This window comes from Aricia agestis, chromosome 17 (assembly GCF_905147365.1).
Source record: "Aricia agestis chromosome 17, ilAriAges1.1, whole genome shotgun sequence".
NCBI lineage: Eukaryota > Metazoa > Arthropoda > Insecta > Lepidoptera > Lycaenidae > Aricia > Aricia agestis.
In genome coordinates, this window is record NC_056422.1 from 7,809,885 (window position 1) to 7,826,310 (window position 16,426).

Here is a 16,426-nt window from a genome sequence, read left to right on the forward strand (position 1 = left end):
AAACAATAAATTTAACAAGGGCACTAGATTTATTTTGAAGACAAGTTTTGTATGATTTTCAATATATCTTTTCGTTTTGCTACATGGTTTATTTTAACAGACAAGTCGCAAGAATTAATTTCGTTGTGGTGATGTGCGTGCTCCGCTAGCCGCTCTGTGTTACATATGACATGCACTCCACAGTCATACCCATTGCTCTGTTGTGCACATTCTTTATTAATAAAATTAATAGAATCTGAAAACAAATAACTAATAAACATTTTTGTGGCTAGTTTGAGAATTAAATCATAAATCATCAGAAATATTGTTGGCTTCTATCCATAAAGTTATTTAATACTTTTACTATGTACTAAGATCATAATATGACTTCAATTATTTATTTAAAAGGGTAGAATAGTAGGGAATACTTAGCAATATAAATTATTGTAAATTACATAAGTTAACTTCCGAATAACACAGATAAACTTACCTCCTTTAGATAAAAAAGACATTAAATGACTAGAAAAATCCCAGGCTACATCATGATTACTTCCTGATGAAGAGTCTAAATGGAAGAAACAGGATTCCTTTTTGGAATAGACCAGGAGGCTCCAGTGAGACCCTCCAGCTCGGTCGGGCGAACTGTTATCATTGAGTGCAAAGAAAACAAAACTCTTTTTGTCTATATTGAGTGGCTCCAAAAATATCTTTATTTCCTCGACACCCACCATTTTTATGCATTGCGTTACTTCGGGTGAAACGAATAGGAGCTCTTTTGCGTTGCGGAATTTGATTTTCTCTAAATATTCAAAATAAAATGATATAATGCTATCGTTCAACCAGTGGGGCCCATCTAGAAGATCGACGTCGGACTGATGCAACAGGACTTCATGAAAACTCAATACAACTGATGTTTTTGCCATTATTCAAGTTGTATTAAAGAAATTCGACTAATTGGCAAGTTATTGGTATCTTTTCGCTGGCAGAGCGCTTGACCATCTGTCGTACTGAAAATTATGAATAACACATCTGCACAAAACATTACTACACAGACAAACACAATTTTATATAGTTTATCACAATATTTAACTCACCAGCCCACGAAGCTATTCATCAATCCTTAAATTTTTCCAGTTCACCAAAATATTTTAACACTCGTAAGAACTCGGAAATAGCGAGATTATGGAATGTCTCTGGTACAAAGTCAATAATTTCACGGGCCTTCAACTTTGTGTGTCCATCACGTCCATACACGTGGTGTATAATAATATGTTTAAAAAAACTCTATTCATAATTAAATTTAAATTACAAAAATAAAATTTTGCGATGTGCAACAAGCACAATTTTGTATCAACTGTCAAATTTATGAAACGTCAGCTGTCAGCAGTCAGCTTGATGACAATTAATTTTTTTTATTTACAAAAAGATGTTTGACTTAACAGCATAACAGCAACAATTCCTGCGACTGTCGCGGTCGTCGCGACTTTCTTTTTTGGCCCAGTGCTGTATAATATTATAGTCTGTCAAAAAGTGAAGAATTTAAAAAGTGGCAACATCGTAGTGTCATCCCGTTCAAATCAATCTATTTGGCGACCCTGGCTGCTACTGCAGCCTAGTGCCTATAACACCGCGAGATCACAAACATTGTTTTCTCTTGATAACGCGTGTTTATGCTGTGATTTACACTACGACCACACCAAGTAACTATAGTCTGTCAAGAAAGTGAAGAAATTAAAAAGTGGCAACATCGTAGTGTCATCCCTTTTTTCTGATTTGAAAGAGATGACCATGAGATGACACTAAGATGTTCCCACTTTTTAATTTCTTCACTTTCTTGACAGACTATACTCAGCTTATTATCAAACATCATACACACAGCAGCAATGGAACTGTTTCTTCGTAATTTTATCCAGTGTAATATTACATTCCTTAAAATTAGATCATTGTTATAAAACTGGAGATTTAACATAAAAAAGAAAAACAAAACAATCCAAAAAATCTATTTATTACTTATTAATATAAGTATATTTATTGGTAACATTTTCATTCTTACATAGCAATGTATTGGATTAATTTATAAAACAGTGTATAGGTGTACGTTTTTATAAAATGAAAAAGTTCTTGGATCTGTTATTTAATTTATTTCTATACACAACAATGTCATTCAAATAATTTTGTCATACATTAAAACATGTAAACACCAACATACATCGCTTAACTATGAAAACGGTAGTGATTAGTAACACAGATATTTCTTTGAAACTAAGAATAAAATAAATATTACAACGATACTGATTGGGCTAAAAATACGCATTCCATTTCATGGAATGCACATTTCATGTTTAAATTTCCTAGGCAAACTATTGCTTTTACTTGGTGGCTTCCTTTAAGTAGGCAATAAGATCCGCACGCTCGTTGGCCTTCTTGAGACCGGCAAACACCATCTTTGTTCCAGGGATGTATTTTTTGGGGTTCTCCAGGTACACGAAGAGAGTGTCCTCACCCCAAGTGATACCTGTAGAGATATTATATTCAAATGAATAATAGTTTTTAACCAACTTCCAAAGGAGGAGGTTATGTTCGGCTGTAAATATTTTTATATGTTCTTTAGTGGAAAGTTATTCACACAAGATAATTTCAATGATCAAATCATCACAAGGTCAACCAATGACAAGATATCAATAGTCATTTCACATGAAAAAAAAAATATCATTATCTCCAATGGGAATGCTCCTTATCATTATAAATTTTAAAAATGTATAATATCTTCCATAATAGGATTTTAGTTTATCTTTCAGATAAAATATTTCTTATCACTAGCGTATTCATGCGTAAATCTTTACCAATCAATGACGAAAGTATCTTATCTAATAACCATGCATGAATTCTTATCACTAGGCAACATCAGATTCAAAGTCAGGAGACTGACTTTGACTTGTTATCAATCATGATGTCCGAGAAGCCTATATCTTATAGCCGTTAATGAAAAACAAAAAGGTTAACCACATGTACGGTCAGAGTAGTTATTGGAGAGTAAAAAATGTTAAAAATTATAATAATAAGTATATTATGTAGATTTCTAGAAGTTTCCAACCCTACTTTGCTAGCATTATATTCCTATAAATTTTTTATTCTCCCAGGCATGCCAAAATGATTACTACACTAACCCCCTGCTTATGTAGCTACATTCTGCAGGATTATTTGACAATTAAAGGGATACACACCTTTAGCTTTGTTGGCCTCTGAGTATGAGAATCCAGGGGCTTGACCAGTCTTTCGGCCAAAGAAGCCATGTAGATTTGGTCCTACTTTGTGTTTGCCACCAGCTTCAACCTGTAAATATTTGACAATATCTGTATTAATAGTACTGGCATTTCAAAGACTTCTATGACTTGTACTGATGTGAAGACGAAATGTATTCATTCATTCAATGCATGTCAAGAACAAGAAAAGTATTGACCTCGCTAAAACCTCCCTGCTGAAATTAAAAGGTTTTTGATTTATTTTTATATTTCAGTTCATTTAATGGAAGTTAAATTAAGGTTTACCATTTATGACATATAAAAAAAAATACTTGCTAGATCTCGTTCAAACCAATTTTCGTTGGTAGTTTTTATAGTATAGTAATGTACATTATATTTTTTTAGAACTATCATGCCCCTACTTTAGAAGTTAGAGGGGGGGGGGGGGGGACACACATTTTACCACTTTGGAAGAGTCTCTCTCGCAAACTATTCAGGTCAGAAAAAAATTATATTAGAAACCTCAATATGATTTTTGAAGACCTATCCATAGATACCCCACGCACATAGGTTAGATGAAAAATATTTTTTTTTGTTTCAGTTGTACCAATGGGGACCTCTAAAATTTTTAATAATTTTTCCATCAAAATCTTAATGTGGTTCACAGACTACATCTACTTACCAAGTTTCAATAGTATATCTCTTATAGTTTCGGAGAAAAGTGGCTGTGATGGACAGAAAGACAGACATGACGAATCTATACGGATTCCGTTTTTTGCCATTTGGCTACGGAACCCCAAAAAAGGACAAGAGGGCGCATAAAATGGGACACAATACTTCCTTACTATAATAAATCCATCTGTTATGATCATAATGATTCCCAATGTCAAGGTTATAAGATCCAAGTTTATGAACTTGAAAAATAAGGAAATATAATTAAAGGGTTACATTTTTAATGTGATAAGAAATGTTTTCAATGATCTACTTAGATTCTGGAGTACAAAGGTGATATAGAAATAAACTTACGGTGTGGCATTGAGCGCATCTCTGCACAAAGATCTTCTTTCCATTTTCAGCGTTTCCAGCTGGGACACCCATGATTCTGTAACGATAATGAGTTACGATTTAATATTTTAAAACTGAAAGCATGAGTAATAAGTTATGTAACGAATAAGTACGTGTTAGAATAGTGCATTTTCAATTATGATGAAACATGACGTAATAAGTAAGGTCGTTACAATTGTCTAAACTTTTCTTTAACTGGAAGTTAAACAAAATGCTATTCCGATAAATAGGTCACGATCACATGGATCAATGTCATCTAGGAAAAGCATAGCTGTGATAATGACATTATTACGTAAGCGCTACGAATCGGAAGAGATTAGAAGAAAAACCATAAAATCTATTATTCCCAGTTAGTAAAAAGGAATTCTTGATGTTGAATTGTAAAGTCAAATGGAAATTAAGATAAAATATTGAAGGTTATTCCCAAAAATTGTAATTTTTTGTACATTGATGACAGACATCGAAATTACGTTATAGCGCCAATTTACTGTACACCTCCTATCTGTTTAACTAATTACAAATAATTAAATGATAATTACGTTTTATCGACCGAAATACACGGTTACACAGCACCACACCAACGTGAACACGCGCGCTCACAAATCCACGATTTTCGAGTGTGATAAAAAATGTTGCTAGTGGTGCGCCAACGTCAAATGTCAACGTTGCCAAATATTATTTTGTACACTGGTAATAAATTGTGATCGGATACACTGCGTCAGCTAACTAGCAAAATATGGGGAAATCCATTAAAATTTACATTCAAGTATCAAGTTAGTATTACTTAATATATTCATAATAATTAAGTTTTTACATCAGGAATTTAATTAATAGCATAATTACATATTATTATTATTAATTTATGCTTAATAGAATATGCTTTCAGTGCTGCCATCTATTAGCATTTGGATAAAGTTAATAGGAGTCAAGTTTCTACAGAATGTTTTATGTTTTTAAATATAGATGGCAGCACTTTAAAAAATATTATAAAAAATTTAGGTATAAATTATAATATTATTATTTTTTTACGTCCGTGATTATTAATTAGTATATTATTGATTACTGCACATTACATAACAGTAATTATAAACGATGCAAAACTACCGAATTTATGTTGATGAAAATATTATTATAGAGTTAGACAACGGGACACAGGAAACTTTTTATCATGGTTTTAGGTTCCCATGGTACTCTAATTAGGCAGACGAAGCCGTGGAAAAAAGCTGTATTTTTTATGTAGCTAAGCTAAGCTGCCCCCCCTGGATCATGTTGACGTCCCTACTAAGTATATTATCTAGTACTTTCATCTATAAAAATAAAAAAAATAAAACGAATTTTTATTTTTTGCCATTTGTTTGCAATACTTACAATATTTTTACAACAAAAAAAATATTCATTTTTATTCTTTATAAACACCTAGTTTAAAAAAAAAATCTGATTTGCCCCGAGAATCTGCGTAATTTGCTCCCCCCTGGTCCAGAACCTAGGTAATTTCCCCCCCCCCCCCCGGCCCAGAACCTGGGTACGCCCATGCCCTTAGCTAAAATATTAATTGAACATTAGGTTCTAGTAAAACATTATGTAAGTCAAAAGTATAAGTTACCTAACTTATTTTAATAGTGATTGGTGCCTAATATTACTCGTCTAGGGTCTGGGGACTACAACTTTCGAGTAATTAACGTGAAAAATATTACCTATTGAAAGACTGTTGTTCAAACTCAATATTATCTGATTTCCCCGGAGCTACCCACTTGAGCTTTTTGAAGTTCAGTGTATTTTTCATCACTAAAATTCCCAAAGGGAACTAAGAGAGCAATTTCTAAATTTAACCTGACTTTGCTTTAGTAGGTAACTAGATGACGCCCGCAACTCCGTTGCGCCAAGACTCGTTTATCGCGTGGGAACCGTACATTTTTCCAGGACAAAAAGTATCCTCTGTCCTTTCCCGGGACTCAAAGTGAGACATACTAAATTTCAGCATAATTGGTTCGGCGGTTTGGGCGTGAAGAGGTAACAGACAGACGGACAGACAGACAGACACACTTTCGCATTTATGATATTAAGTATGTACCTATGAGTATAATATTATAATATTAAATTGTTATTAATATTTTAGGACCATCAAGTCAAAGTATGAAATCATTTCTATTTCTGTTTCTGTTAGCTACCACTTTCGAGATTTTTCGCAAATAAAAATGTTGTTCGTCTTAGCAAAATGAAGCTACTTACAAAAAATGAGCTTGATAGTATTTAAATAAAAAAAAATGTTCTAGAGCTCCCGTAATATTATTAGTTTGGAAGATGGATGTCGATATAATGAAATAAAACATAACGTAGTTAGGTAATTTATTATAATATACCTTAATCAACTTTGAAATCCTTAAAATTAGTTTATAATACACACAATATACGTAGCTTGAAGAACAGACGATCGCTGGAGTAAACTTACTCTGGAATGGAGACCGAGGCTGGGAAATCGGGGTGTAGGTCGACCTCCAACTTTAACTTCAATTTAATGAAGAGACAATAGTGTAAATGTAATAGTATATTATGTAATAGATAATATTATAATGTATGGGGCTTATGGCTAAATCTTAAACTTAATTACAATTTAGTCATTAATATTCGTCACTCAGTGTGGCAGTTAGTTTAATTTTTTATATTAGTGATATTATCTATATTAGAGAGTTAAATGAAGAGAAAAGAAATGATGGTTTATGAAACTGGTCTGAAAGGACAGTAGGCTCCCCCTTATCTAGCATTAGGGCAATCAGTTACTTCAAGATTTTTGCAACGAAAAATATTTTCTTGGCCACAAAAAATAAATTACAAAAGGTTTTCTTTCGACTAAGAAAAATAATGTACGCGCACAACAATAAGAAGTAGGTCAAGCTTTAAAAACGATCTTTGTTTATTCAACTCATTGGAAAGACAAATTGAGTGACTGTTTTATGTAACCACAACCAATGACTATATTTTGGCATACAAATCACTTAGTATAGTATCTTATATTTTCTAATAAAAAATAGCACTGTACGGGGTATATTGAAACAATATAGATGACGCCGGTAATTCCGTTGCACCAAAATTCGTTTATAGCGCGGGAACTGTACATTTTCCGGGATAAAACGTATACCTATACCGAGATTCAAAGTATCTCCATAACAAATTTCAGCAAAATCGGTTTAGGGGTTTGGGCATGAAGAGGTAACAGACAGACAGACAGATACACTTTAATTTTTAGAATTGTACGAGTTATATTTAGAAATTTTTGTGTAAAAATTTGTTTACCATGAACTCCGTAGGAACCGTACATATTATTGTCTTTTAATTATTATCGGTGAAAATTCAGACGAGTAAGGACTCATACAATATATAACAGTTTTTTTCGCGGATAAACGAATCGCTGAGTAAGAAATTTGGAAAAATATCTCTAGTGGTAAATAAATTTTTAAAAATTTTGATGACACAGGTTAATGGATTTCATATTACGATTTCAGGGGAAATACTACAAAATGCAGATATACGATATCGCGCTGATGAACAATATGATACCGATCATAGCACCCGCATCCTACAAATATCGACGTTATAATACTAAAGTTATTAAACTCTTACATTAGTATAAAACTTTTTGATACAAAATACTTAAAATTAAATAATGTTTATGATCAAAATGAAGGTAAAAAGTAAAATGTTGAATAACCCAAGCGCAGTTGATATTGCAGCTATGAAGCTTTGAAATTGCTACGAAGAGGCCTCTACGCGTCTACGACGCAGGTGGCACTGCTACGCAGAGGCTGCTATGCAGAGGCTGCTACGCGGCTACGACACAGGTGACACTGCTACGCAGAGGCTGCTACGCGGCTACGACACAGGTGACACTGCTACGCAGAGGCTGCTACGCGGCTACGACACAGGTGACACTGCTACGCAGAGGCTGCTACGCGGCTACGACACAGGTGACACTGCTACGCAGAGGCTGCTACGCGGCTACGACGCACTGAAAAGAAAACATATTTGAAAAATAACTACTCACTCAAATAACATCACTTTTCGTCACTAAAACATCGACAAATTAATAAACAAAAATCCACTGATAGCTAATAAATCTAAATTAAACGGTAAAATTAACTGGTTTAGGTAATGACGGATATAATCAAACTTGGTAAATAACAGGCTAATAACTATTTACGGCTATGTTGGAGATAAGCTGCCCCCCGATTCACGATCGTCGGAAAGATCTCACGTGAAAAGATTTCATCTGTCAGTATCACAGCGATTCACAAACTTTCCGTCGCCGGAATGAATCCGAAACCAAAGAGAATAATTGACATTAGTTTTTTTTTTGCAATAAGTGCTACGGTATAACATTATATAGCCTTGGTTATTTCATCGCTGTCAGTATCAAGATCAAAGATGGGAAAATAATTATTGTCTCCAAATTTTCCTGCACCTCTTAATTTAATGAACAAAATTTTTAAGACTAAGACTAGTCTTACCATACAAAAAATATATATTTCAGCTGAGTTTTAATCAACGAATGATTTTGAGTATTTCATTGAATATTAAAAATTTGCTACTCATTAAAAAAAAAAAAAAAAAACACTATTTACTATTCAGAATGTAGCCAATACATCAAAGATCTTACCTAATGAAACTTCTTTTAAATACAAAAGTACTCTGTAAGTCAGCGAAATACGTTACAAAGAGCGCGGTAACCCGGCTGCCGCTTGGGGCTTGAGTTGAGTGAATGGCGCACCGCGCAGTACAAACTACAAAAGTACAAATTACAAAGATAATAGCGCGGCTGCCGGCTGCCGTTTAGGAGTTGAGTGGAATTAAAACAAAAAATATTGTCTATGTGACGACAATGACAATCTGTCAAATCTGTAAGTTGTGACTTGCCTGCGTCTTGGGCGCAAAAAAAAATTGTGTGTTGTCAAAGATATTAATTATTATTGTCAAGCTCAACTCGAGCTACGGAAAATTACCTATATATCTTGAGAAATTTGAGTATTTGAAATTGTTGTATTCCCGGATGTTCTAATACATACAAGAAAAATAAAGGCAAATCGAACGATGTAAAATTATACTATTTTCCTGCCAAAAGTATTCACATGCCATGGGTTATTGAAAAACGAAAGAAATGGATAAAAGCCGGTAAAAACATATACGTAAGTACCTATTTAAAAAGTTCCATGAATGTTATGTGTCGACTCGTAAAAACACTGAATTTTGTTGATTATAACCATAAATTAATTTTTGATGAACACAATAAGAACCTAACCTATAACCGTTGCTTCTTTCAGTAAACATCCAATTTCAATAAACATTCAAAGACATCAACTAGAATGCAACAAGTTGCATCAAAAGTAAGGATAATTTGGAGGAGTCCTGCCAGGAATTCAACACTTAGGCTAGTGTTGAACTTGAACCATCTTGTCAAAGTGTTGGTTCTCAAAAGGATGATTCTTCAAGTAGGAAAAGGATTAATAGTGCAGTCTTTGTGTGTTGTTTAAAGAATACATAAATGGTGTTTGCCCTGATGAGGTCCAGACTGAAATTAGTTAAAAATAGTGACAGACAAAAGTTGTGAAGATGGAATCGACCGAATCGCAGAAGGTTGATGAAATAAAAGCATTTATTTTTGTGAACTTGTTTTATTTTCCACAAGTATTTTCAGTAATTAGAAGTATTTTTTGCATCTTCACTATTTTATTGCAATATTTATCAAGTTTTTACTTTCTATGCTGATGGATGCTACTAATTACTTTTTCAGATATTTTCTTAGTTAACTAGATAAGCTTTATACATTTTTATTCACGCTTTCGAACTTTGTTTACGGGTATAAATCCATCTTTAATAATTTGAATCATTTTATAGTCTAAAACATAAAAAACATGTAGTTATAAACTAGCCGGGGTCTCACAAGTTACTTCTTTTACTCGCAACATGTCGCTGCTGTCGAATTACGACACCCTTTATAATTTCTGCACGGTCCCTACAGGTAATATATAATTATATTACAATTATATTATATCGGTAAATCTTGTTGTGTGAGAATACTTTTTATTTATGTGTAAAACAAACTTATTACTATTTTATATTTGTTTTAAATTTGATTTCATTTAATATAAGTTTATATTAGATACTATGGAAGCTCCCGGGTGGTGAGTATGAACTTGGAATTATAATGATAATATTTAGATAAATAACTATTTAAAATTATTGTAAAAGCACAATAATGTTTTAACATAATATACATATTACACAAGTATTAATACAAAATTTAAAAAATATTATATTTCTAAACCTTTAAGTTAACACAAATACTGCATTTATAAATAAAAAATATTTATTGTTCAATGAACACTTCCTAAAGATTTAACACCTAATAATTATTTATTCAAAATGGTAAAAAGGTATAAAAGACACGACTAAGTATTAATAATTGCTTTGTTTTATTCTTATCATTACTTAAATAATTCCATCTAACAATATCCGCCATGGCCCATGACACGGTTCTCGAAGTGAAAAGATTTCACGAGTCTCGGAGGTGCCGGGAAGATTCCGTAAAAACGGCTCTAATCCACGGATAATTTTCCGACGTCGGTTGTCAAACTCCCATCCGCGGTGAGATCTTCTCGAATCCGTGGCGGAAACTATTTCACTCATACAAAAGAAATGTCACTACTGTCAAAATGACAGCAAAATCGGAAAGTATTCACTTGTCATTTGCTTGAAAGTGAAATAGATTCCTACATCGGAAAAATTCCGCGCGGAAACGCTTAGTGAATCACCCTACTGGACTATTGTTGATACACTTAATTTATTTTGTGTGTCCGATTATGGACTTTCATAATACCGCTCATGATATATCTAATGATAGAGATCGCCCAATGGTCGAAATTCGACCTTAGTTTCAACGACATTAGGACTACTATCTATATTTTCTAAAAAAATATTGACTTTATCTTTTTTTTTCAACTCTTGTCTCTGGGACTTAGCTGATCTCAGACTGGCCGTGTAAGCATTGTCTAATAGTATCTTAGATTCAATAAAAAAACTATAATCCATTTTCAATTTGTCAAGTTGTTGTCAACAGACTTCAACCATAAATAAAAGAGTATAATTCGTATGTATAGGCTTGTCACTCAAAAATCTGTCATTTCTCATGTGTGTGTGTTGTAGTGTGTGTAATGTATTATTTGTTAAAAAAATGTATGATAAAAGGATAATTTCAAAATAATATTAGTTGGATGCACTCCTTCACCATATAAACTATAACTGTGCAAAATTTCATGCACGTACGTTTCCCCATTTTTCTTAAAAAGGGTAACAAACTTTTTCGCTTGCGTATTAATATATAGATTATGATACTTTATCTAATGGATTAATATTTATTATAACGGCACTTGTTGATATAATTGTTTCATAATAAATGGATAATAATCAATACCTACGTATGGATTTTGTTTTCAAGCAAATCATTTCACATTAAGTACTAAGTAATTTACAAATTACCAAATTTCAGTTTGTTAAATCTACGCGAAAATAATCAAAATGGCGTTGAGTTGACTTTCCCGCGTTAATATTTTGCGCCAACACCGCAGCGCTGATTTCAGTATTCATTACTGATTTTACGAAGCCAAATTACAATACAAATAATAACATAATTGTTTTAAAACAGATAACGTTTTTGATTGGCAACAATTTTGTTGATTTAACATTCATTTCTTAGTTTTACAATTTAAAATAGATTCACTTAGATTCATCAAAGATAAAAGAAATCGTTTTGTTAGTATTTGCATTATAAATAAAGTCTTGACTTTGCTCAGGGCTCAAAGTATTTTCATACCAAAATTCATACAAATGGGTTAAAGTTTAAGCGTAAAGATATATAAAGCAAACAGACATACAGAACCATATAAAGGTGCGTCCACATTTGTATCATTTGCGCGATCAGATCTCCGTCGCGATCATCGCGTATCAAGTATGCGTATCATAGTGTGGACGCCTATTAGATCATTCTGCCGATCATGCGCGTATTTGATACGACACGTATCAGATACGCGGTTAATAGCGATCGGGGCGTATCATCATACGCGTATCATTTTGATACGCTTCGATGATACGCGACGGAGATCTGATCGCGCAAATGATACAAATGTGGACGAAGCCTAATATGGAATATGTATATTATAATTTATATAATATCTATGGACGCTTCACACCACATCAGTCTGACCAGACAACGGAAATATATTTAAAATACTTAACTTTGATACTATTCAACAGTTTAAGATTTTTATTATATCGTACACATATTTAATACACATCCAGACCCGAGAGCATTGAAAACTTTTTGGTCCATCATTGGCGGGATTCGAACCCGCGACCCCCGGCTTGAGCTTCAACCAATTGATCCACAGAGGTCGTTATTATAATTTATATGTCATAAATTCATAATATAAGTATATTGCATGTGTTTTATATTGGAGGTATAATATTATATTATTATTAGTTATTACATTTAGCTCTTAGCTTTAGCCATGTTAAAAAGAAAGATAGCATTACAATCCGATCCACGAATTCAGATGCGGTTAGATTTGATTTGGGAGTAAATCTCTAATGCTCTGTCAGGCTTCGCACAAAAAGCCTGTTATGTATCCGATGGCTTGCCGGCGACAGCTGAGCAACTGCGAGCTTTTGCTCAACAAAATCGAGCCCACACTCCGCGTTGGCAAATGTAATTTAAAATTGCTCTGTTCGATTTATTTGTTAAATGGTCGTGTTTTTGTTCGACATGTTTACCCGGCTACGACTAAATGGAAGTATGGATTGGAAGCGATATTATACAGAGTGTAGCAAAACCTTTTTTTGCCTTACAAAAAAGGGGACTCATACCCATACCTACCTGTATATACATAAATACACTTTTGTACTCTCTATCGATTTTATTTCGTTTTATGTCAAACTCAACGGTCAAAAGTTTAAAATAAAACACCTATTTCTACAGCCGGTTTCTTTGAAGGAGTTAAAGTAGAATCTCAAGGATTTCAAAGCTTGAAAGTTAAGTAAGACTAATTTAAACATTAATAAAAAAATTATGAATTCAGGAGTTTCGCGAAGAAATAATTTTTACTTTTCAAAGAACGTCATGTTCGCAGGATCATTTTTATTACAGAAACTTTTGAATAATTAACTCTTTGCCCGGCAGCTTCAAAATTCTTTGTCTAATAAGCTTTGTTTAAATATAATTAATCTATCAATTAAGTGTTCTTCATTTTACTTTCTGCACATTTAGGGGCTCTTTCACCACTACCTGATAAGTGCCTGATAGACTATCTACAACTTATCTGAAAGAGTATGGAGTATCTGAGTTTTGACTAAACTATAGTAACTGTTGTTTAATTCGATTTTGCACTAATTTTATTGTTTACCAATGTAATAAGTACCCTACGCCAAAAATAGAACGTTTTATCAAAGTCTTGCGTGGGAAGCCCCCACAAAAAGCTGATGTGTCCCGAAAATAATTGAGATGAACCCTCGAGAATGAAATGAGGAGTTGTTAAAATTAATGTTTCCCAGTAAAAAGCATTTTTAGACACAAATGGGAAGACGCGGTGATATTCAAGCTTGATGGGGCGTGAGTGAATGTAAGATAGTGGGCTCCCTTCCTGGTGGGTTCTGTACAGATGCGTAATGAATGTTGGTCATTAGATTATACAGTTTGTGTGAAACGATAACGATGATCAAGGCTTTTTTAAATTTTTCGTCTTATTTATATTTTTGCCTGGGAGAAGTCTTACTTCAGTTTGAATAAAAAAAAATGCGCGGATTCCTAGGAAGGAGATAGGACATTCTTATAACAAAGTTTCATGGAAATAAGACAATTAAACCTAGTAGTCGATACAAGATTGTTTTGATTAAGAGTGAATTGAATGAACATAATATAATTTAATTAAGTAATATTATAAACTACATTTTACAGAAAGTTAGGTAGAGACATAATATATATTATATACACCTGTTTTTGCATTGCATCATTGAATAATTAATATTAGTTACATTTAACTTTTAAGTGACAAAAAAGTGTACGTGTCTCACCTATACCCATTGAAATACAGTTCAGTGCCTCAACGATATTCACGTTTAATGTTGTTGTTTACTCGATTTTCAAATCCAATGCAAATCTCACTGCACGTAACCGTAGCGCTACGAATGGATTTTAAATCGAATGTCACATTTTTTGGAAGCTTCATCTATCTTTTATTTAGATAAAACTTTGACTATTCTATCTATTTTGATATTTATACTCTGTAGTTTTAGTGAAATTCTATGTTTGACTAAAAATAATCAATATAGTGAAAATTTTTTCGAGTAGATAATTTAAACTACGCTTCTTTCTTAACCGTAACGAATGTATTTACACCTCATCACTGACTCAGTAGTTTAGTGTAGAAACCACAAATCTGGGGACCTACAAGTCCTACAATCATACCATATATATATATATATATATATATATATATATATATATATATATATATATATATAAATATAAAACTCAAAGTTGACTGACTGACATGGTGATCTATCAACGCACAGCCCAAACCACTGGACCGATCGGGCTGAAATTTGGCATGCAGGTAGATATAATGACGTAGGCATCCGCTAAGAAAGGATTTTGATAAATTCCACCTCCAAGGGGTTAAAATAGGGGATGAAAGTTTGTATACAATAATACTTCTTAACGCGAGCGAAGCCGCAGGCAAAAGCTCGTAATAGAATATAATATCAGTAAGAAGTAAGTAAAACAAAAACATACGTAGTAGGTACAGTAATATACTAACATAACATACTTGATTTCGGCTTTTTTGTAGTCTAATATAGCAATAATTTTTAAACTGTGCTAAGCTAACATAGTATTTACAACAAAAGAGGTTTTGTCGTAAGCTTTTACGCGGGTTCCGTGCATCGGCTTAAGGAAATTGCGGTTAAGGTATTCTCTTTATGGAATCCCTAATGACGTCGTTGGATTACGTTTGATTATAGAAGATTTTCTTATCTCAAGCGTGACGGAACAGCCACTTGCTTATCGAATAAGTGGAACTAGTAAGAATTTATCAAGCGTATTGGTAAATTGAAAATGCAGGTGTATTATGAAATTGTTGTGTGGGCTTGTCCAATCTATACGTGAGCCAAAAACTTTGTATCCCTTTTGACGAAAAATGGGGAAACGTAGGTGAATGAAATTTTGCACAGTTATAGTTTATATGGTGAAGGAGTGCATCGAGCTAATATTATTTTGAAATTATGCTTTTATCATACATTCTTTTAACAAATAAAACTTTACACACACCACAATACACACACTAGGAAAAATGACACATTTTTGAGTGACAAGTCTATACATACGAATTCAACTCTTTTGTTTATGTTTGAAGTCTGTTGACAACAAGGTGACAAATTGAAAATGGATTATAGTTTTTTTTATTGAATCTTAGATACTATTAGACAATGCTTACACCGCCAGTCTGAGATCAGCTGAGTCCCAGAGACGAGAGTTGAAAAAAATATGATGAAGTCAATATTTTTTTATAAAATATAGGTAGTAGTCCTAATGTCGTTGAAACTAAGGTCGAATTTCGACCATTGGGCGATCTCTAGTACTAATTAATAGGCCGATTCTTATTCCAATAGATTTTATTCGAATGGATACAATATGTTTATTTAAATACATGCAACACTTTTTTTGTTTTTATAGGCGCCTAATTTGCAGTAAAATATTTCGAATTCAGGTAATTCTAGAGAAATGATTTTTTTACACAAGTAACTTCAGTTCATGACGATTAAATGTTCAAGCCGAAAACACGATTAATGAAAAAATGCTCAATAGTTTTTTTTTACATAAAACCTTGTTTTACACACATTTTTGCTTAAATCTTCAAAGTTTGCTGCCTTGTCTTTAATATTTTCAATATCTAAAAAAACATTGATAAAACCTAAATTTGCTCAAAATACTATTTTCATAATCATTATAGTTCGTCTTTTATTCATAGTGAAGTCCTTTTTCACCTGGCATATGAAAGATGGGCGTGAGTGTGAGAGAGAAGGACGGTGATTGATTTTTT

The 16,426-nt window shown here is 33.0% G+C and overlaps 2 protein-coding genes across 3 annotated transcripts in view; both read right to left on the minus strand.

Annotated features, from left to right (window-relative positions):
• The window catches only part of LOC121735597 (cytochrome b5 reductase 4), a 122,748-nt gene extending 121,426 nt beyond the window's left edge, over positions 1 to 1,322 (minus strand). For both annotated transcript variants that reach the window (XM_042126459.1, XM_042126457.1), the window contains exon 1: positions 1,074 to 1,322. The gene's annotated coding sequence lies outside the window, so the exon portion shown is untranslated. The remainder of the gene's footprint in view (positions 1 to 1,073) is intronic.
• Positions 1,323 to 1,966: 644 nt separating this feature from the next.
• Positions 1,967 to 4,942, minus strand: LOC121735550 (cytochrome c). Its single transcript, XM_042126396.1, has 4 exons — positions 4,826 to 4,942; positions 4,248 to 4,323; positions 3,204 to 3,312; positions 1,967 to 2,494 (listed from the first exon to the last, which is right to left on the minus strand). Exons 2-4 carry the CDS (start codon positions 4,317 to 4,319, stop codon positions 2,349 to 2,351), a joined length of 327 nt encoding a protein of 108 aa, XP_041982330.1. The 5' UTR covers positions 4,320 to 4,323; positions 4,826 to 4,942; the 3' UTR covers positions 1,967 to 2,348.
• Positions 4,943 to 16,426: the final 11,484 nt, after the last annotated feature.